Below are 21,792 nucleotides of genomic sequence, written 5' to 3'. Positions count from 1 at the left end.
TTTTGGAAGGGGAAAAAAAGTCTTCTAAATGCATGAATGTAAACGGCACCCATCCAGTTTCATTGAGCAGTTTGAGTATGATATGAAGTAAATGATTCTCATTTAATTGTAGCTGCCATACATCTACTGCAAGTGGATGACTGGGTTTAAATAGAATGTTTGAGTAAACGTATACGGCCCACCTACACCCAAAGACATCTATCATTTGAGAACATTATTGAGAACCAGACACTGTAAAGATACAGAGCGTAATGTGAGATTGTTAAAAGATGAATTTACTGTCTTTTAATCCTAAATTATTTGTCCTCTAAACAGATACTGACCTCAGTGTGGCTCCCACATTCAATCATGCCTCCATGACTTCAGATTACAGCTGTGGTTTACTTTGCCAACAAATCAAATCCAGCAAGCAAGTACATAAATTAAATGATAATTAGAAAGGATGAGATGATGTCCTAATGTTAGAGAGCACCAGCTTTGAGCCCCAGTATAATTTACACTGTAGCACATCACTCTAAACATAACACTCTATTGAGAATAAACACTGCCAAACAAGACTATACCAGACGATAATTAGCATGACTGTGTCTGAGTGCAAAGAAACCAGTTTGCATTTCATAATTATGGAAATTTCTTTTTTTAATAGAACACGTTGCACTGTGCCATGTGACAAATATGTAATAATCACTTTAGAGGTGATCTAAACATATACAAAATATCTCTTTTTGTGTAGTTCTAAGATATATTGTGTACCTCAAGCAGGTATATTTTGTTTCAATGAGACGATCTCACCACCTATTTATAGAAAAAAGATATGGCAAATAGTAATAATAATAATACATTGCTATTGTGAAATTATTTCTGTCTCCATGTCCTATTTTCTCTATCACTGTAAAAAAATAAACAATTGTTTCAGGTCTTACAATCAACAAATATTCAACAAACCTCTGTGCAGTCCAAAATATAGATATTTATTTAAATTCATGTAATAAAATACATGTATAAATTATATCCACTAATATATATATATATACACACATACTCACACACATTGTTTTACACTATGTACATAAAGTACAATTTGTTTCAAAATCACCTTACATTCACATACAGTACCAAATATACATTAAATTGCATATACATTAATATACATATACATTCAACATGAGTTAATCTGTATTTTATATTGCTTATTTTGGACTACATTTAACCATTGTTTTTAGAGCATGTCCTTTTTCATTTCCTTATTTTATTTTCTGTTCCGCTTTTAGGCAACAGACAAAAAGAAGCTTCAAAGAGTTTGGCTTAGGTACCACAAACATTTCCCTGCAAAGTTGATGAAACTAAGATATGTCTGACATAAATGAACATGAACACATTGTTCAATAACAGGTAGACGGATGAGGTTTGAGCAGGAAAGAGCCAAAAGAAACTAACCCTGTAACACTCAGCACCAGCAACAGATCAATAAGGATCTCTGCTGCCGTAAAGTAAATGCAATGCAATCAGCCATTAAAACTACAGCTAGTGCATAAATAAGTGACCCTGGGCTGAGGTAGCATGTCTCCATGGTGACAGCCTATGGAGCCATGCCTCTGAGGGAAAAGATCACGTGCACAGCACACGAGTTGGGGTCCCTGTAGACAGGCAAGATGAAGTGAAGCTATGCCATCATTGCCTTATACTCAAGTGTGCCAATTAAGGTAATACACTGAGGTGAACTAAAGCAGTAATTATGATCTGACACAACAAAGGAACGCTTTAACAATCAATTAAGCAATACTGAAATTGCTACAGTTATGAAACATTATAATTAATTTATTCATTCATTCAAAATAAAGAATATATTTGGGTCTGTAAGAAACAGCAGACAGATTTTTACAGTGGTCACGCTGCAGTTCTTCCCTTCAAAACAGGAAGCTCATCTGTTTAGGCTGGCATTACTAATACTGTGTGGGTGTGGAAAAACTTTGGTGTTTATGCTGTTTTGACTGCTCACTACCCCATAACCATGACACCATGGTCAACCTGAGTCAACAAGTCTAGCAGCTCTCAAACACATGAGTTTCATCTCCAAGCTAATGCCTAAATCAGGCGTCTCCAACCCTGCTCTTGAAAGGCTACCTTCCTGCAGACCTTGCTTTTCAAATTTTGTCCTGCAATTACAGTACAATACTTATTTGTACAGTACCAAGACTGATTTGTTAAAAGTATTGCTATACCTACTAAATGCTACTATTGTGCTCTAATCTAGTGCTTTGACTGCTACCATTTGAGGGAAAAAAAAATCTCAAACTTAAATTATCTTAATTTTGAAAAGTCAGATGCAAAAAAGACAAAGATATGTGATATTCATTTCAGAAAAAACATAAACCGAGATGTAGCAAGCTATCAATATGTGTTCAGCAACATCATAGTTGACCTTTACTCTGCATCAATATATTTGCAGTGAACACCTCTGCCAAGGCTGGTTCTCTGCGGTCGCCCGAGGCGAATTAGGCGAGGGAGGTGGTTCCATGAGTAAGCCAGTCGGGCGGAGACCATATCGAGGGTGATGTCACTAAATTCTGCCCACAGGTTGGAGGGTACCGTCTCCTTCACAAGTTTGGGCAGAGCGACAGAGTCTGGCAGAAGCCCATTAACGCCTCCGAGGAGTAAATGGCAAAGAGCCCGAGACTGTAGGCTCTCCCTTAGACTGCGAAGAAGATCATCCAGCCGGTCCACAAGGTTGCACTCGTCCCAGGCCTCAGGGGGCGTACTGAGCAGCAGACGAAGCCAAGCGGTCTTCAGAGCATAGGACGAAAGCACTCCTCCCCATTCAGCTCCGGACTTCAAGTCCAGCGTCTCCCCACTGAGGTTACGTACCTCTTTTAAGAGTTGAAGGCACTTCAGATGACAGGAGTTGGAGGGCAGTCTACCTTTCAGCCATGTTAACAGTTTCTGTTCCTGTCTGGGAAAGTACACTGTCCAAAGGTCTTCTCCTCGCTGACCCTGCCGGGATGCCACCAAGAAGGCACCATCACTGAGAGGAAAGGCTGGGATCAGCCGAACGCCCATGGAGATGTGGCAGCAGACATAATCAGAGCGGGGTGTCAGATGGAGGAGCACTTGCTGCTCCTCACTGAGAGACAGGCTGAGGGAGCAGCGCTGCTCAAACATGTAGCGGAAAGTAGCGAGGCAGCGCTGGGTGGCTGTGTAAAACCAGCGCTGTACGGAATCTGGGCTCATCCTAAAGACACTTTGAGCATTGTGCAAGTGCATAAACGTGTCCGTGAAGGCCTTGTGACGACGTGCCCACTCCGCCTTGCGAGGCGTGTTCAGCGTGCACAGCGGTGGCCCTCCATGTTTGTCAGTGCAAACGCTGGCCTCCAGTTTCAGCCCACGAGGTTCCCGCAGAGGCACAAGGATGTCGAAGCAGTCAGGTGAGCCCACCTTGTGCTCCTCATAGGAACTGCCGATCTGGATGAAGTCACCCCGGAAGGCCAGTGAAGACTCCGGCGGGACATTGGTGCGACCCACCCTTACAAGTTCACTCACCAGCTTGGCAACATGGGCTTTGCTGTGGCCCAGCACATGTGGAGAGAGACGCACATGCCTCTCGTAGTGATCGTCCAGTAGCTCTCTCTTGGAGACACCTAATTTTCCCTGCCCCTCCGGGACTTTGTGGAAAGCCCCCCTAGCAGAGCCAGGTTGAGTTGAGCAGTACTTTATAAAGAAGTAACATAAGATAAATGCCAGGATGTACTTAAGGAGTGTGACAGCTCCAGGTCCCTGATCAGAGCAGTCGTTCCCTTGGTCCTCAGATCCTCTGATGATGTACTGGTGCAGTAGCAGCAGAGCGGTGAGAATGCAAGTGACCAGCGGCCAGAACAACCTTAGGTTGAGTGTGTAAACGCTCATCCTCCTCCTCCAGTCCACTCCAGCTCAGTGGGAAAAGTTGGGGCTAGCCCATGCTTAACCACTCATCCAGATGCTGAAAACAAGACCGAGCTGTTCTTTTAGTCCTCTCGAGCAGAAACCGTTGTGTAAGAGGAAGTTTGCCAAGTGAAGTTTCGTTGCAGATGCAGCGTGTGCTGAGGGCAAGAGAAGTCCTCTCGTTCAGGATGTTTGAAAATCCCCCCTTTTGACACAAGTGAGCACTGTGTGAAACGGGAGAGCAGGCTCTCAAGTGTGTGAGCTCAGAGGAAATGCCAAACTCTTGAGAGAGAGGAATTTCTGTTTAAAAAAAGAGGCGTTCAAAACCCAGAGCCTGTCCACACTCCTCCTCCCTCTTCTCTTAAAGAAACAGATTTCAAAATGGGAAGTGCTTACTGACAGAATGAGCCCTTGGCTTAGATATTTACACAACATGAATATACCACATGCATGGATTGAAAAAAATGCGACCAAAAATCAAATGTTTATAAATGTTAAAAAAGGGTGCTTATACTTAAAGTATAAGTTCATACAAACACTCATGCTCATGTCATTCCAAACTTGTGTTTTTCTTTTCACCGTGGAACACAAAAGTATGTTTCTCTAATACCATCACACAACTCCTTTTGTAAAATGACTAGAATAAATGATAAAAGATGTCAGTAGAGGTGTGGCCCTAAGCTACACAGAAGGTCATTGAGAAAGTTTACAGAAACACTGCGCGCGCACAGCATTTCTCTTTGAAAGGTTTGTTCACAGTAAGATCTCTGTATCTTACCAACCCCTAACCTCAGCACGAGCCTTCCCCCGGTCACCCCTGACCCTGTGATCCTGAACAAGAAACCACTGTCATCTCTCTTAATCAATCCACAGAGTGCTTTTGTACTGCTGTATGGACATAAGCCTTTTAATATTATCTTGCTTTATGGACATAAGTTTTTAGAATGGCTTTTTCAAAGCATAGTCAAATACTCATAATCACATCTATCACAAATGCATAAAGCCCTGTGTACAGTGTACAGAATTTGAATTTAAACTTAAGCAAATTCACTTCATATCAGACACACTGAGGTAGCCACAAACAGAAAACCACACCTTTCCCACCCAGTGCATGTTGCTACTTCTGCCCTCTGATTTCAAAACAAACAGTGCCCATGGCCATGAAAGTTAGCATCAAGTAAGGACACTCACAGAAACACATAGCAGCACCTGGCTAAGTCACACAAACCTGTATGACCCGTCAGAGGATAAACACAGAGACAGCTCGCTAAATACGGATGGCTGAACTGTTTAAATAACAACAAAACTGGTCTGTTGGAATTTAGAAGAAGCCTGAGGAAGGAAGTGATCTTCATTATAGGGAACTTGAAAAGGCAACGGAAAGGAGGCAATTACTGCAGCGTTTCTGTCATGTACCTTCTTATCAATCTTCTTGAGCTATTTTGATATTGATGCAGCTCACTCTAAAAATACCAAGCTGCCTGAAGGGGGATCAACAACTACAAAACAACAGATAAATGCATTAATGATTTGCAGTTACAACTGAGTTGAACGCAGCTCTCTTACTGTAAAAAGAATGTCTTGTGGTTAGCATCTGTGTCCTGAGGGATACAAGCTTTAAGAAACAGTCTCACAATTACATGATTCATAACACTGATGCATAATAAGCTTCTGAGCACAACACACACACTGTCTGAACTTGTCTGTGCTAATAAGAGAAATTCTTAAGACCTTTAATACTCTTAGTCATTACTACTGGTGAAGGGTTGACAGTCAGATATCCAGAGATGTTTTGTATATTCTGCATTTAAGTCTATTTAAAAGAGCTTTAGCTGTAGTGTGCTATTAAGACATAAAGACATGGGATCTGTTCACAATGAGCAACTCATGCAGTGTTTCCAGATGGGTCAGCTTCCTCTGACACAGACTTATTATGAGAATAAAAGATTGCGTGGCAGCTTCTGCATTACATTAAGCAATGCAAATGCTTATATGGAAGATATGTTTAGAAATAAAAACCTTCTAGGAGAGAAGGACAGTATGGGACAAGAGGCAGTTGAAAGCCTCAAACTTTGAGTCTGTTAAGGGTTACATGTGGTCACAGTTGATGGTAGACTGGAAGCTGAGGAGAACTTGTAGTTACACAGGGATTGCATCAGCTTCCTTCTCTCTGAATGCGAGTATACAGTAGTTCTGCCCACTAACAGAATCTGCCAAACTAAACAGGCCTCTCAAGAACTCATATCCAGTACAGTCAGCATAAAAGACTCTAGACGAAGAGTAGGAAGGGGAGTATAAATTGTGCACTTCTCATAGCCTGTTCTCTTCTTATCAAAGCTTCAAACTAAATTCACCAATTGGCAACATACTGAAAAAAACCCTCAGACACAGTAACTGAAATCCAGGCTCTCGTACTCTCTGTGGAGTGTCCAGGCTGACTTCATGCCCTCATAGATTATGTCATGGGAACCACAGGGAGATGGAGACAGCTGTTTCCCACGTCTCAGATTATGTTACATGTTTTCATAGCCGCCATTGTGATAACTTCCCCTAATATTGTATGCATACATCACTGATAGTCCCTAGATATTCTAAGATAACAGATGAGCATATTTATAGCATGCCAAATATGTTTATATATCTGTGGTATTTCTTCTCAAATAAAATAATAATTTTAACAGTTGGGGTACAGATTGCCCTGTCATGACTGGTGGCTGCAAATTACCTTTAACTTAAAAGGCAAAGACTGCCCTCTTGTGTTCCAAGTGGTCTGTGCAAACACACACGTCCTGTAAAGACGTATGACTTTAATGTCAACACAATAGTGATAAAACATTACAGTGTGTTATTTCGGAATAAATCCTGCTGGGTGAAATAAAATAATACAGGCCATGTATAAAATATAATAAATAAATACATTTTAAACATTTACACTGCTGTGAGGAAGAGCACCAGAAAATATGTCATGATGAAGTATGTAATATGCACCAGTGTCACTAAACTGAAACTGCAAAAAAAAATATATATATATATATATATATTTTTCCCAACAGGTTTTCTGAACATTTCCCCGGTCTTCCACTGGCCAGACAAAGAGATATTAAACGATGCTCAAAGTGGGTCAGGACGCATTTAAACCACACCTCCCCCTTCCCCATCATGAGTACAGGCACTTTATCCCCACTTCAGGCTTTGGTAATAAAGACCAAAAGAGATATATATATACATACATACATATATATATATAAATATATAGTCATGCCCCAAAATTATGCTGTGTCAGGGAGGGTGGGATGCTTAAACGTACAGAGCAAGCACCACAATGATTTTGGAGAAATCAACCCAAAATGGCTTACTGAATAAAATATTGAAACAATGAAAATATTACATCAGCTTTAAAGCTACAAAAAGTAGAAGCCATATTCACAAGCTATCAGGGTGACTTTGAAATAATACTCTTTTTTTTTACATTCATACTCGTTCTGAGACGTAAATTGCAGCTTTACAGCCAGCCTGTATGATTGCTTTCATCAGCTGATATCCAGGCACCTGCAATAAAGACGCACAATGTGTCACTAATACATGAACATATCTGTGGCTCTAGAAAAATAACTATTAAAACAATTCTTGTTATTGAGGTTTTATATTTTAATATGCAAGTTCATGCAGTCACAAATTTAGGGCTGGGCGATGTAAAAAAAATATTTTATCAATAATCGCCTTAAAAAATATCACGATATCCAATTATATTGTCTACCCGAGCCCCGCCCCTTCCCCGCTGGAGACAACACTGCCGACATACACCGTAAACACACATCATGTTGAGTTTGGCTGCACTTTATCTAATGGGAGCCTGAGATTCAGTTAGTTTCATTTAAAAATGGAAACTTTAAGGTTTTATTTTGTTACTGTAGCAAGGTTTGTTGATAAGAGAAGGAGGTGGGAATCGGCGAACGTTTCACAAACTTTAATCCAAAAATAAACAAACACAATAATTTTTCTATTTACAGTTCATAGGGCTGCCATAGACTCCCACTGGGCAGGAATAATAATAAGAAAACGAATGGATACAATAGGGACTTGGTTCCTAATGATGTTTGATAGGGAACGCATCTCCAAAGCATAGACACGTTGCCGTTAGAGCAGTCAGTGCCGAACAACAACAAATAAAATACAGATTAGGCTAATTAAAGTTACAAAAGTTATTCTGTCAAGTTCAGTGAGTGATTTTCTTTTTCTTTTGTTCTTTGATTAACATTAATGGTGGCAGCGGGTATATAGCTATTAGGCTGCTGTCAATGCATGGCTCCGGTACGCCTACTGTTTTTCTTTTTCAACTGTTTACATTAGCATAAGACAAAACCAACTGTTTTTACCTGGATATTTTGACATCATTGTGTGTGTATTTGTCCGTGCACTATATGAGAGGCGGCTCTCTGTGAACAGACGCCAAAGAGAACACTTCTGTGTGCGCACTGCTTTCTGAGCAGTGCACATATCCAAAGCACGCATGCAGAAGTGTTCTCTTTGGTGTCTTCTTGCGCTTAAAGAATGTTATCAAGAAAATCGATTTTCTCTTCCTAACCCAACTAACTACTAGCCTATAGAAAATATTTAATTCATGCTATTGCATGTGCATGTGGCATGGGGCTATGTGAAATATATTTGACAGTCATAATCGAAATTGTGATACTTGCGAGACATCGTCGATACGACGATATTATCGTATATCGCCCAGACCTACAAATCATGTTACATGCCATTATTCAGACTTACTGATTCAGCATCATGTTCAAGTCCAGTGTCATGGTGCTCCATTTCATCATCCCGAAATTCTTTAATCATCTGACAATAAGAAAAAATTAAGCAAGAGCCTCATCACTATTCTAGTTTCTTTGTGTGTAAAGTATGAAGCCCACCATGTCTTAAGGATTTGACCCACCTGCAGCAGTTCTGTGTACTTCTCAGGATCTTTCTCCATAAGAGTCCTGATCTGACTGTTATAGTGCTCTGAGATACTCTCTTCTACAGCCACAGTGCAGGCCATCGCCCCTTCTTTTCCCAAGAGAGCAGAACCAGCTCCTGTCAAAAAATAAATAAATAAAAAGACATCACACCAATGCTACATTTTACATTGAAGACTCTTTCTAGTACACAAAGGGTTCTCGCATCTTTTGACCAATGATTTTCCATGACGACTTTTCCAGTTATCCGTGATAGCATACTAGAAATTTTAACAGTGGAACAATTTATTGATATTGATTAATTTATACCTTTTCCAAGCCTGAATAATACTATTTTATACTATCCCAGTATTTCCAGGTTTTGGGGGTACCCTGTGCACATAAAAAAGTTTTGTGTCTGCACCAACATATTATATAAAACAAACGAGTTTCCTGGAGTGAATTCTTGAGAAACATTATTTCCTAAAACAGAAAAGAAATAATGTAACAGCCACACTCACCAAGAGCAAATCCTGCTATATTCCACAAAGGAAGCAGGAGGGTCGGGCGCACCCTGTTGTCACCCAGTATCTCATTAAACTTACTCAGGTGCTTCTTCTCTTGATCCCACATTTCCTTTAACAGTAATTGAAATGTCATCAGAAGTTGACATTCAACATCACATTGAATGCATAATTCCATAACACATCAGACCTCAATGCTGGTCTTAATAAAATAATAATAATAATAATAATAATAAAAACTTACAGTAACTTAAGAAGAAAAGATATAACTTAATCCTTCCACATGCAAAATAGAGAAAAAAAAGTTACATTTGTGTAATAACTGTCAGCTTTGGTTTATAGCTAATACCTGAATGAGTGGGCGTGTTTGTGTGAAGCCGAGAACAGCCATCTGACCAGCATAGATTTGGTTGGCACCATATTCTCCTGCATGGTCCACTCTCATCATCCTGTGAAGCATGGCTTTTTCCTCTTCATCATTGGTGGGAGGCAATACACTATACCCCCTTACAAATGGCACTGCAGCTGAAAAGCACATAAACATGCAAAGATAAGCAAGTACTTTAATTCAAAAATCAGAGAGAACATTATGTTCTCACGTGGACTGTTAAAATATGCAGGAGCTCTGAGCATTACAGCAAATATCATTACAAGAATAAACATCTATCGTGATAAACACCAAACATTTTCCAAATACTGATAAAATTGGCATACATAATATATTGTTAACATAGCCTGCGGTCTCTCTAAAGCCGCTTTATTAATGCCGCTTCATGTTTCAACTCTCAAAACTATGACATTTGGGTGATTTTTATTTATTTATTTGAAGGCTAGAATCTGTGGATTTAATTCCCCGAGAGAAGTATTACAAATGTGTTGTCATAAGGAAAGTTATGAAACTGCTTCATTGATACTTACAAATGCTGTTTATACAAGGCTGACCCGCTGTAGATAAAATAGTCTGTTGAGAACCACGAAGCATAAGCTGAGGTCTGACAATCCTTTGCATGTTTGCAATTTGTGTTTGATCACGGAAAATACGACAAATGTCATTGAAAGGAGCTGGGGGTTGTGGTCGGCGTCGCACGCATGGCGTTACTAAACACTATAATCGGCGCTTGAAAATTACGTCAGTGACCGGCGTTCTGAAAGCGTTACCTTCGTGCTCAGGTAAAGCCTTTCTTTCGTAAATTGACTGAGATGAAGTCGTATAGAACTTACTCAATACCATGTTTTTAATTTTATTCATTTGAATTTTAATGCATTTTAAAAAATAATATCTTGCATTGGTATTGTGGAAATAGCTCCTTTATATTGCATTGTCGCCATGTTTGGATGTTAGTTATTTTGTGTGGAAATTAGATTTATTTTGAAGTAATATAGTTATTTTAATAATTTGATCATTTCATATTTTAAATATTATATAAGTCTGGTGTTCAATGATTCAACAGGCCATTTTTTTTTGTTTCATGTGAGGGTGTAGCTGACTCTGTGAAGACATAGGCCTATATGCCCAAAACGTTTTGGTAAATGATTAACAAACAATGCTGTAAATTACATTAGTTTCTAATACATTTTCTGTAGTTTGTTGTTATACTAATATTTTAATATTACTTCTATTAATGTTACTAGTATTATGTTATTTAGTAGGCTAGCCTATTTGTATCCAATTTCAATTCAATTATACTTGTATCCGAAAGTATCTACTAAACAAAACCTGATGCCATGTTAGTTCACACATGGTTCAAGCACTTATTAATGTTGATAAAGAATAAAAATATCTTGTTTTATCTTTTTATTCTTTATCAACATTAATAAGTGCTTGAACCATGTGTGAACTATTATGGAACAGATTATTTCTTTAACTGTATTGTATAGCACACTTGTATCTGGATGGTACTCCGCTGGATTTGTTGATTTTCCTGTTGTTTGTGTATGAGCTGTCGTTCTGGACACAACCGAGTGGGCGTCTGCTGGTGGGGGTTGACAGCGCTCCTACTGCACATCTGAATGCTGCCATCACTGAGATCAGACAACAGGCCTGCTGCTCAAGAACCACTGAACAGTTCAAATATAGGGTAAATAATTTTAGAAGCAAACACAAGTACACAAACACACACAACGACTTAATGTCTTTTTCTCTTTTACTCTTCCCATTAGGCAGAGATGGATGGTTGGATGTTAGACTGAAAGCTTTGTTTTCCTTTTTATTTATATGAAGTAGGCTACAGTAATATATAACCATTTTTTTATCTCTTAATAGCTTATACTCATCATCATAACTATAATCCAATAGATATTGCGTGTAAATTGCATGTAGCTCTGAGTCACTTTACCTCATCCCTCCACACAGTGGCACTCTCACACAGCAAAATAGCAGCAGTAAACCAATTTGAATTGTGATTTAGTAATATAAATCTATTTTCAGAATGTTAAGGATATCACTGGCAGAAAATGTTGTAGAAGAGAATTCACATTAAATGCAAAGATAAATCCTTGTGATCACAGCTATCATCTATGCTTGTTTGGGCATTACCTCCACCATTGTATTCAAGACAAAGGTATTCTTTTCAAATAATTCAAGTATATTCGTTTCTAAGAGATTTTTTTGGAAGATTAAATTCCCAGGGATAACATCAACAGATAAAATAGTATTTTGAATGCATTGTAAAGGCATGTTCGGACCAAAGATGGTAACTAAAATCGTTCTAATTCTTTGGGAGTACAGAAATCCAACCCACAGCTATAATGATAACTGCACAGAGGAATTTTTTTCCAGCTGATGAACGATATGCATTTAAAGCATCAGGTGCTGTGTAACTGCAGCATGCGCTATAATAAACTAGGGATGCACCGATATAAACATTTTGGCTACAATTAAACATAATTCTTTATATTTGAAAGCCGATTACCGATATATTGGCCGATAAATATAAATCCAAATTTGATTAAATTTTTGAGAGCCTCACCATTAAAAGCCATGTCCCAAGCACACAATTATAATGTTCTCATTATCATTTTATGTAGCCTATATGACAAAACATGTTGCACTTAACTGTATTTTCCTTTTTGAAATGTGATTCCAATGATATTTCAAGCAGTTCAAAACCGTCATGGTGAACAGTGTGCATCTGAAGTGTCTCAGCTGGAGGAAATATTATTTATCAGCTTTAATATATCGGCCAAATTTTCTTATCGGGCCAATAACGATAACATCATAAATGAACATATATCGGCCGATACCGATATGGTGGCCGATATATCATGCATCCCTACAATAAACAGAACATTATTGTGCATCGGTATGGATGCTAATATGGTATTAGTTGTAGTTATCTAGGTAATGCTCATGGTGTGAATGGGCCTTAAGTCACCTTGGATAAAAGTGTCAAATGCGTAAATGTAAATGCTGATCCATTTTGTTCTTAACTTCAGTGCAGTGTCTAGCCTTGTGTCTGGTTCAAATTTGAACAAATAACATGTCACTAACATTGGGTAAGGTGACCTGAACTTCTTAATACTGATCTGAAACTATTTATATTAGCTTGAACTCTCGCAGATCCCACATATAGGGCAACCTTTGCCCAATGCCCTGCTCAGATGTCTCTGAGATTTTTCTTCCTGGGTGTGTCCTTTCACAAATGACCACTTCTCCTTTTGAGAGCTCCAGTGAATAAACAGTTAATCCTCCAAATGAAAATCAAAAGCAGAAAATAATAATAATAATAATTTTGGTTCACAGACAGAAAAATAGTCACACAATTTCACACTTTTAAGAACCCTCCAAAATATCTGCTGTAATATAATGAAATATTTCCAACTTATGTGTTGCTTGTTTTTGTCCATATTTTTCTTGAATATATTTTTCAATGACCATCACTACAAAAAGTTGCTTTTTGGCATCTATGTATTGGCATAATTGGCATGAAGCTAACAAGCCAAACCTTGAGCCACAGCATTTAGACTTTTTTGGGAGATCTGTGAACTCTGAAATTTGCTTACTTTGTCCTTTCTCAGTTTAATGAAGTATTTTAAGAATGTACAGCATTAAATACAGGTGCAAACCTTATTTATTTGGAGTGTGTGTCAATATTAATTGGCATTTCCCAGTGGCGTGCATGGACATGCATACACACGCTCAAATGCACAAATACAAAACAGCGTAAGCGAAATGGGGAAATATTTCCATTGCAGTGCAAAATAAATACACTAGGGAAAGAAAAGAATACTGCTTCAAGCTCCAGTATGGGGGAAATCCACACACCCGACTTAGTATACCCACAGTAGCATTAGAAAAGCACTTGCCATCTGTTTACCACCTGTCCATTACATTGTGCAACAATGCTCCAGAGATATCTAGTTTAGCCTGTTGTATTATGTATGGCTTTCCATGTAAATGCCACAGCACATAGAGAAAGAAACCTTTGATTGGTGCTCTTATTTGACGATAATGGGGCTGTAGTGTGAAGAATGGAACGAGAAACAATTCACTCCTGCTCTCAACCATTGAATTAAGGTCTGAGAACAGACTTGTTTTTATTTTTGATGTTTGTTGGTAATATTGCTTCAGTCTCTCGAGGCGTGCTTTATACAAACGTTGCTCTTTGACCTTAATGACTGGATTGCTGGTGTATTAAAAAAGAGATCGGTCCCCTTCAGTTTTGGGCAAGTAGTGATAGTTGCTTGCTTGTCAAACTTTTAGTTTGCCAATTATAGCTGAGAAATTGGCATTGATGTTTCTGAATTGTGAGTATTGAGTAAGCTGGAAAGACATCATTCAGTGCCTACTGAAGGAGTTATGCAGGAAACCGTGTTTGCCAGGTCTTTGATGCTGTGATTTATTCTTTATATCTTCGTCTCTGTATTTCGGTTCCCATTGTTCAGCTGCCCTCTTCGGGCATTAGGAATTTCCAAATACATATTACAAAATATTTACACAGGACCGTTTCCAGCTTATAGCGAACAGCCTTGGCTCTCATTTGAGATTTTGAATACACCAATACATACAGAACCAAGCCTTCAGGCTCAGTAAAAAGGCGAAGGTATTACTACGAAATTGCAGAATAAATATTTATTTCAAACACCTCAGCAGTGGCAGTCAGTACAGACAGTGTGTATTGTTCAGAGGGTATTGTTCATCTCTGCCCTGATGAGGGAGAGAAAAAAAATTACCCAGAAGATGGTTTGACTGAATAACAGCACAATGGCTGCCTGATATGAGAGTGGATTTAGCCTGCAGGAAGCAGAAGCAAACTGTAAACACACATCTGAGGCATTCTACTGACAGAGAAAGCAAACAGTTTAAAGTGTGGGATATTAAAGAAATAGTGCTAGATTTATTACATTGGTAAATGTATATGCAAACATTTATGATATCAATTATAACACATTAGACGTATAAGTATGTGTAACAAAAAGTTACTATATGATTTTGATTAAGTAAAATGGCTGACTTATACATTGTTTAGCAAACTTGCTGACTCATAGGAGACACCATCTTGTCCCATACCTCCAGTTTTATTATAGCCCTGCCCAAAGGACACATGGTGGCTCTGATGTCCAGGCATTTACCCTCAAAGTTAATGCCTGACCCATTGGCCTCCTCCCTCACAAAGCCCTGTTGATTTTTTTGATAGTACATTTCTTTATAAAGGCCCTGGTCACACTCCTTTCCTTTTGGGTAGATACCTACTGCAAACCAATTCTTATACAGATTGTAGTCCCAGGGGACAGAAAACATTATGGCCAGGGTCTCGATGTAGTCATTTCTGTTTCGCTCGAACAGGTCGTAGGTCAGAACCCCAACACTGCCGGTGGCTTGAGTGCTGGTCTTGCTGAAAGTGCATACTTCAGTCTTGAGGGGGCGCACTGTAGGCTGAGGTGGGTTGAAGGTTTCACCACTCTCCAGATAGACCCTGTGGGATTTATACGCATGAATAATATGCAGGCACACACACACATTCTTATTGCTACAGAACATGCACGTTTAAAGGGATAGTTCACCCAAAAAATATGACACAACTGAACACAAATGAAAAATTGTCCTTAAAATGAAAGTTTATGGGGTCCAAAACAACATTGTATGGACAAACAAGTTTTCAAAATATCTTCTTTTGTGTTTCACAAAAGAAAAAGTCATACAGGTTTGGAATGACGTTAGAAAATGTCAATTTTTGGCTGAACTCTCCCTTTAAATGCATTTCACACTCCTTTCCTTGAATGCCTATACATGTTAAGAGACAAAGTTTTAGTTTTGAATGTTTGCTTAAACATTAGATTTGCTTCTGGTTGTAGTCTCACTTTGGGTTGATGAGGCAATAGTTGTTTGTCAGGTTGGTGATCTCTATGGTGGCGTGTCTCCTGCTGCTCACGTTGGCAGCAGCAACCTCAGCAGACTCAGTCATGATGGTGGACGATAGATCTGATTGACGGCTGAAACGGAGAGAAGTAGGGAGGAGAGGGATGGTGTGAGAAAAGAAGTCTGCACCTCAGTAAAAAGAAGTGGAAATTCAGTTTTGTTGACACTACAGGGCTGCAATGAAAATAACTTTTCTATTGTTTTTCTATGATATAAAGTTTGTGGTCATAAGTTAATTGTCCTCTATTTGAACTACTGTGCTGAATTAATGTGTTGAATTCAATAATTTATTCTTGAAAAACACCCTGTTCTTGTGTGTATGTGCAAGCATTACATAAAACGTTGAAGCATTAAGTTAAAGTTCACATAGCTCTACTCAAGTTCACTTCTGCCCCTCTTTCATTACTATTCTCAATATTAACTAGCGAATAAACAGGGTCACAGTAATTACACGCAGAGACCTCTGCCTCAAAAACCACTCTGCCTGTAGCAATCTTCAATTTTATAATGCTCTGCTTTAAAAGAGGAAGCAAAGAGTGTATAATAATGTCCTTAACTGAATAAACTGTCTTGCCATGTTATAATTTTAATATGGAAATAAAAGGATATATTAGCATTTATTTTTGATTATTAAGTTATGATTATTAAGCATATTTTGTCTCCATGAGAATGAAGGCTTACCTCTGTGGTACTCCGGAGTGCGAGTATGTGTGTTGCTCAGTAACGGTGCGCTCCAAAATAGTCACTGTGTTTTTACTTTGTCCCTTTCCCTGTATTCATGAGCAGCAACAAGAACAGTACATGCCTACCTGAGAAAAAAAGCTTGCTTATTCAAATTTAGTGTACACCCTCTTTACGTACGGACATGGACACGCATATCATCTCAAGAGGCATCACTGACATGGGTGGGAAAATGCTTGGAACAGTTTCACACCCATAGCTGTTAAATTCTTTAGACCAGAACAGTGAAGTTGCATGCACAGATTTGTCTCAGAAATGACTCAGGAATACATTTTAGGTGGGGCTTCTTGATTGACTGATAACTATTTGTTTTTATAGCATTTAGTACAGTAATGATCGTAGTTTGCTTATTTTATTACGAAACTTTAAGCAAGAGTATAGGAAAGGGTTTGGATGGGAATTTTTGTTCTGTTATATGTTTTGAATAACAAGCCCAGAAATATTCTCACTCCATTTCCTGCTTGAAACGCAGTGGTAAAAAAGTTGTTAATGGAAATTAAAAAAATGATGGCAACTGTTTGCACAGATTTTTTTAATTTTATTAAGTCTAAGAGGTTTTAAATCGTTCAGTATATTGTGCTTCTTTTGATGTTTCCTATAAGAAATTGATCTCCCTAGCAAAGACAAGTTCATGGGTTTGATTCCAAGGTAGTGCATGAACTTAGGTATACTTATTTATGAATTTATATATAAATTATATTTATATAATTTAATAAATGTGACGCTCCCATTGAAAACAATTGGAAAAACACGCTAGCCGCGTGAAAAAAAGTCCTCAACACCTAAGAGACATGCCAATGAAAATCAAGAAATAGTTGATTTGTGAGAAGAGCGATCACATTTATCTTCTAAAGGTGAAAAAAAAAAAAAAACTCAATATTGCAATAAATCAAGGTCGACACAACAGCCTCTTAAATGTCTATAAACACTCAAGTCTCAGATTAAAGGTACAATATGCAAGAATTTTGCATTAAAATATCCCATAATCTCAAGGCAAGTGTTATATATTTTGTTAAGTTGATTACTTACAATATCCCAAATGTTTCCAACTATTTTTAAATCGTGAGAAAATTGTGATTTTAACCAAGGAAACGGGGCGTTAGAGCAGGGGGGAGCTGGGAGTCGCCAGTCAATTGCATCATATCCACGTTACCCTCGGTTTCCGCTCGTACTGCGTGGAGTCCTGGACAAATGCGGAAGTTGTAGTTGTAGCGTCTATCAAGCAACAAACGTTAGCTTGTTTTGTGCAGTCGTTATGGAACACAATTATTCTTTACCGATTGCAGCTGGTTCTGTCGACAAAGCATGCTTAATTTTATATTTTCCAAATGTAGCATTCGGTAATAGTTATGTTTATGTAAGGGAAGTATATATTGCTTTAGATTTGTGTTTAGTTTATTGACATTGTTTATCACGTCTGGTGTTTATGGCCATGTAAATAAACATAGCATGTGTTATACATAAAGATTAATCAGTATTTTGGCAAATGATGTGAGTATGTTCGAATGTACTTTTACAACAATTGTTTAGAACACGTAAAACTGTGCCGCGTTATCACAACAATGAATTCGACATACAGTAACATCTATGATAACCAATTTAGTATTAAACCTTACTTTTCTTGCGGTTAATTCATTTTAATTAAATAAAAGTGTGATGAGGTTCAAGAGTTCAAGCTCGTGCAAATTGTAGCCTCTTTTTCCTATTTGTGGTGGAGATGAGTGGTACCCGGTGGGGTCTTCTGCTGTTGTAGCCCATCCGCCTCAAGGTTGTGCGTGTTGTGGCTTCACAAATGCTTTGCTGCATACCTCGGTTGTAACGAGTGGTTATTTCAGTCAAAGTTGCTCTTCTATCAGCTTGAATCAGTCGGCCCATTCTCCTCTGACCTCTAGCATCAACAAGGCATTTTCGCCCACAGGACTGCCGCATACTGGATGTTTTTCCCTTTTCACACCATTCTTTGTAAACCCTAGAAATGGTTGTGCGTGAAAATTCCAGTAACTGAGCAGATTGTGAAATACTCAGACCAGCCTGTCTGGCACCAACAACCATGCCATGCTCAAAATTGCTTAAATCACCTTTCTTTCCCATTCTGACATTCAGTTTGGAGTTCAGGAGATTGTCTTGACCAGGACCACACCCCTAAATGCATTGAAGCAACTGCCATGTGATTGGTTGATTAGATAATTGCATTAATGAGAAATTGAACAGGCGTTCCTAATAATCCTTTAGGTGAGTGTATATATGTGTGTGTATATATTTGTGTATATGTGTTATGTATGTGTATGTATGTGTGTATATATATATATATATATATTATATTTATATTTATTTATATATATATATATATATATATATATATATATATATATATATATATATATTTATATTTTATATAGTGCAAACATATAATGAATATTCAAAACAGTTTTTATTTGAACAAATTCTTGGACAGCATAAATGCAGGTATTAATACAGACATCAAAGCGTGACATCAACATTTTAAAAAGCACAAAGCCATGTTTATTATTATTTTGCATATGATGAATAAGATCATGTAAAGTATATGAAACAATTTTTAATTACTGAGTTAAAGCTGAATTTGTTTATTATTTAGCCCATCTTATCATACACCTCTAGCTTAATAATAGCCTTGCCCACAGTAGACATGGTCGCTCTTAAGTCTACTTTCTTTCCTCTGTGGGTGACTCCAGATCCCCCTGCATCTACACGGGTGAACTGGCTGAAGTCCTTTCCCTCATACATGTGCTTGTACAGGGCCTTGTCACATCCACGGCTGCTCTCAAACAACCCAATGCCCATGACATTCTTGTAGAGGTGGTAGTCGAAGGGAACAGAGAACATAATGGCCATGCGCTCAGTGCACATATGATTCTGCATGTGGGAGAGGTCATAGGTTAAGATGCCCACAGCCCCAGTGGCAGTGTTGTCATCCTTTGTGAATGAGCAAACCTCGGTCCTGGCAGTGCGTATGGTGGGTTGGGGAGGATGGAAACTGAACCCACTGGACATGTAGACTCTGAGAGAAGTTCATAGATGACATTTGTCAATAATGAATTATAGAAAATGAATAGTAAATGAAAGGAATTAGCCCTACAATAAAAAATTAAAAAAAGTCAGTCCCCTTCAATAACTTCAATTTTTTTTCTTTATCAGTTTATCTGGTAATTTAGTTTAGGCTACTTTTTAAGTTAAATTAATGTAAATGTAAAATATATCTGCATATGCTCAGGCATAATTTTCTCCTTACTTTGGATTGATAAGGCAGTAAACGCTGCTAACATTGGTGATCTCCACCGTACAGTTCCTGTTAGTGTTTATAGTTGCTGACACGGCCTCTGCAGTCTGCATGTTGGCGTTTCTTCTGTGAGGGTCAAGAAAAAAAAAAATATATATTGTGGAAAGATAATTGCATTCAGCAAAGTCTTAGAGGATAAAAATATTGTTTCATTTACTCTTTTACTTATGCCATTCCAAACCTGTATGACCTTTTTTTCTTACATTAAACACAAAAGGAGATATTTAGCAGAATGTTCAAGCCATAATACAATAAAAGTGGATGGGGGCAGATTTCATCACCATTCACTTACATTGTATTTAAAAGCGCAACATGGACATTCTGCTTCATTAAGTAAATTACAGAACTTTAATTTTTTAGTGTTTTTTTTTTCCTTTTAAGCAAATTATACAGCTTAGATACAACATTCTAATCAAATTAATTAGATTGCCATGTGCTTAACATTTACACACCAATCAAGGCAAAGCATAATCTGTCTTCATGTCAACTAGTAAATGTGTGACAGCAGGTACAGGTAGACAGATGAGCGTTTTCTACATTTTTAGCTAAGGCGTTAAAATATCTATAATAACAGGCCTGACAGCATGGCAGAATAGGCAAGACACGTGCGGGCTCCATATGGCTCAGAGAACTAAATTGTTAGCAGAGACAAACAGTGATTCAGTGAGCTGAGAATCGAAGACATGCACCAGCAGACATAAGCAATGAGGCTTTTCAGTGCAGATGAATTAAGGGTTAATGCTCAATTCTGTATTTAAGATAAAAGCTTTTTTACTTTTTCTTTTTACAGCGCACACATGAAGCTCAACACAAACTGGTTAATAAGTACCTGACAGTTACCTGCTAGTAAGAGATGCTGCTGTTGAGAGAATTGAGGGTTTGCTGCTCTTCTGTTTCAGCGTATGAATGACAGAAACACTTGTAGAGACACAAACACCTGCTTGACAAACACAGGCGTGTCCTCTTCTTTCCCCTCCAATGCTGACGGAGAAAAAAAAAAATGGTAGAAAACATTTGTGGGAGAGTTTGATGGGAGTTGACACAGTTAGATTGACTCCCTGCCTCCATAAATCCACAAAGCTCTATTCAGAGAATTCATGGGCACACAGCCAGTAAAAAAACGAAACAAACACTGATTAATTCGACAACAATTCATATTTTAAAGGATAGATTAAGGACTCCGTGCCAATGAAAACAGCATGACATAATGTGGTTATGAAATGCTATGTTGGTTACAATGCAAATATTGATAATGATGAAAAGTACCAAATCCACCAACGCCCAAAACCTTTGTGAAAAGTGAGAAGGAATTAAAGAGGGCTTAATAACAGGGTGTAAGGACAGTTGGAGATTATTGCACACTTGTGCAATGTTTACCCTTCAGTACATTATCAAAGCATGTTAGATGTGTGATTGAACATGTCATGATCTGATGAAGCAAGAGAGAGTGAAAACACACAGCTGCACCCTTAGCGTGTTAGAGTGTTGAGTGTCCAACTGCATGTACAGGCATTTCCCCTTCATTCCAGCACATTTTCAAACTCACTTACACATCTAGATAGACTTGCAGAAACACATTTAGGATAAACTTACATCTCTGACAGAAAGTTCAGGGCCCTCATTTATTTTCCAACAGGGGGCAGCAAATAAACACCTATTCACCCTGTTTATCCTCTAATTATGAAATCCTTAATCTGAGAAACAGAAAATCAAAAGCTAACTTTTATTAATTAGATGTATTTCAGTGTGAAGTCTACCAAAAAACACGTTTTTCAAAGTGTCTTTTTTTGTGTCCCATAGCAGAAAGACATTACAGAAAGAAAGTCATACTGGTTTAAAGCAACATGAGGGTGAGTTAATGATCATTTTTGAATTGTGGATGAACTATAAAAAATGTTCCCCTAACCCTCAGATCTGAATAATGAATAATTCACCCACAACTAGAAGTTATTTGATTATTTACTTATTTATTATTTAAATATCTTCTTTTGT

At 38.1% G+C, this 21,792-nt stretch overlaps 4 protein-coding genes across 5 annotated transcripts; all 4 read right to left on the bottom strand.

Moving 5' to 3' along the window:
* Positions 1-658: 658 nt before the first annotated feature.
* Positions 659-4,281, bottom strand: itpripl2 (ITPRIP like 2). The gene has a single exon (XM_084421257.1). It carries the CDS (start codon positions 3,898-3,900, stop codon positions 2,425-2,427), a length of 1,476 nt encoding a protein of 491 aa, XP_084277383.1. The 5' UTR covers positions 3,901-4,281; the 3' UTR covers positions 659-2,424.
* Positions 4,282-6,684: 2,403 nt separating this feature from the next.
* On the bottom strand, positions 6,685-10,526 carry LOC311281641 (5-demethoxyubiquinone hydroxylase, mitochondrial-like). The gene is made up of 6 exons (XM_084394754.1): positions 10,301-10,526; positions 9,732-9,907; positions 9,380-9,494; positions 8,858-8,997; positions 8,692-8,760; positions 6,685-7,464 (listed from the first exon to the last, which is right to left on the bottom strand). Exons 1-6 carry the CDS (start codon positions 10,389-10,391, stop codon positions 7,387-7,389), a joined length of 669 nt encoding a protein of 222 aa, XP_084250880.1. The 5' UTR covers positions 10,392-10,526; the 3' UTR covers positions 6,685-7,386.
* A 4,165-nt stretch (positions 10,527-14,691) lies between these two features.
* Positions 14,692-16,699, bottom strand: apnl (actinoporin-like protein). The gene is made up of 3 exons (XM_084385182.1): positions 16,422-16,699; positions 15,683-15,814; positions 14,692-15,297 (listed from the first exon to the last, which is right to left on the bottom strand). Exons 2-3 carry the CDS (start codon positions 15,784-15,786, stop codon positions 14,847-14,849), a joined length of 555 nt encoding a protein of 184 aa, XP_084241308.1. The 5' UTR covers positions 15,787-15,814; positions 16,422-16,699; the 3' UTR covers positions 14,692-14,846.
* Positions 16,700-18,894: 2,195 nt separating this feature from the next.
* LOC311303866 (DELTA-stichotoxin-Hcr4a) lies at positions 18,895-20,786 on the bottom strand. 2 transcript variants are annotated; one of them, XM_084430582.1, is made up of 3 exons: positions 20,630-20,786; positions 19,753-19,866; positions 18,895-19,521 (listed from the first exon to the last, which is right to left on the bottom strand). In XM_084430582.1, the coding sequence occupies exons 2-3, from the start codon at positions 19,851-19,853 to the stop codon at positions 19,095-19,097; spliced, it is 528 nt and encodes a 175-aa protein (XP_084286708.1). In that variant the 5' UTR covers positions 19,854-19,866; positions 20,630-20,786; the 3' UTR covers positions 18,895-19,094. The 2 variants fall into 2 exon arrangements, with proteins under 2 accessions (XP_084286708.1, XP_084286709.1); XM_084430583.1 differs by having other exon boundaries at positions 18,901-19,521; positions 20,641-20,743.
* Between the last annotated feature and the right edge of the window lie 1,006 nt (positions 20,787-21,792).

Source organism: Rutilus rutilus (genome assembly GCF_951802725.1).
Source record: "Rutilus rutilus genome assembly, chromosome: 1".
NCBI lineage: Eukaryota > Metazoa > Chordata > Actinopteri > Cypriniformes > Leuciscidae > Rutilus > Rutilus rutilus.
The sequence above is the reverse complement of the archived record's forward strand: the minus strand, read 5'-3'. Positions and strand labels throughout refer to the sequence as shown.

What these genes read in the sequence shown, in the direction of transcription:
- itpripl2 (XM_084421257.1), bottom strand. Translation starts at nt 3,900, where the DNA reads ATGAGCGTTTACACACTCAACCTAAGGTTGTTCTGGCCGCTGGTCACT.
- LOC311281641 (XM_084394754.1), bottom strand. Translation starts at nt 10,391, where the DNA reads ATGCAAAGGATTGTCAGACCTCAGCTTATGCTTCGTGGTTCTCAACAG. An exon ending in GCCTTGTATAAACAGCATTT is followed by an intron (nt 9,908 to 10,300) that starts GTAAGTATCAAT and finishes TGTGCTTTTCAG; the next exon opens with CTGCAGTGCCATTTGTAAGG. An exon ending in TTGAACATGATGCTGAATCA is followed by an intron (nt 7,465 to 8,691) that starts GTAAGTCTGAAT and finishes TCTTTATTGCAG; the next exon opens with GTGCCTGGATATCAGCTGAT.
- LOC311303866 (XM_084430582.1), bottom strand. Translation starts at nt 19,853, where the DNA reads ATGCAGACTGCAGAGGCCGTGTCAGCAACTATAAACACTAACAGGAAC. An exon ending in TACTGCCTTATCAATCCAAA is followed by an intron (nt 19,522 to 19,752) that starts GTAAGGAGAAAA and finishes AACTTCTCTCAG; the next exon opens with AGTCTACATGTCCAGTGGGT.
- apnl (XM_084385182.1), bottom strand. Translation starts at nt 15,786, where the DNA reads ATGACTGAGTCTGCTGAGGTTGCTGCTGCCAACGTGAGCAGCAGGAGA. An exon ending in TATTGCCTCATCAACCCAAA is followed by an intron (nt 15,298 to 15,682) that starts GTGAGACTACAA and finishes TAAATCCCACAG; the next exon opens with GGTCTATCTGGAGAGTGGTG.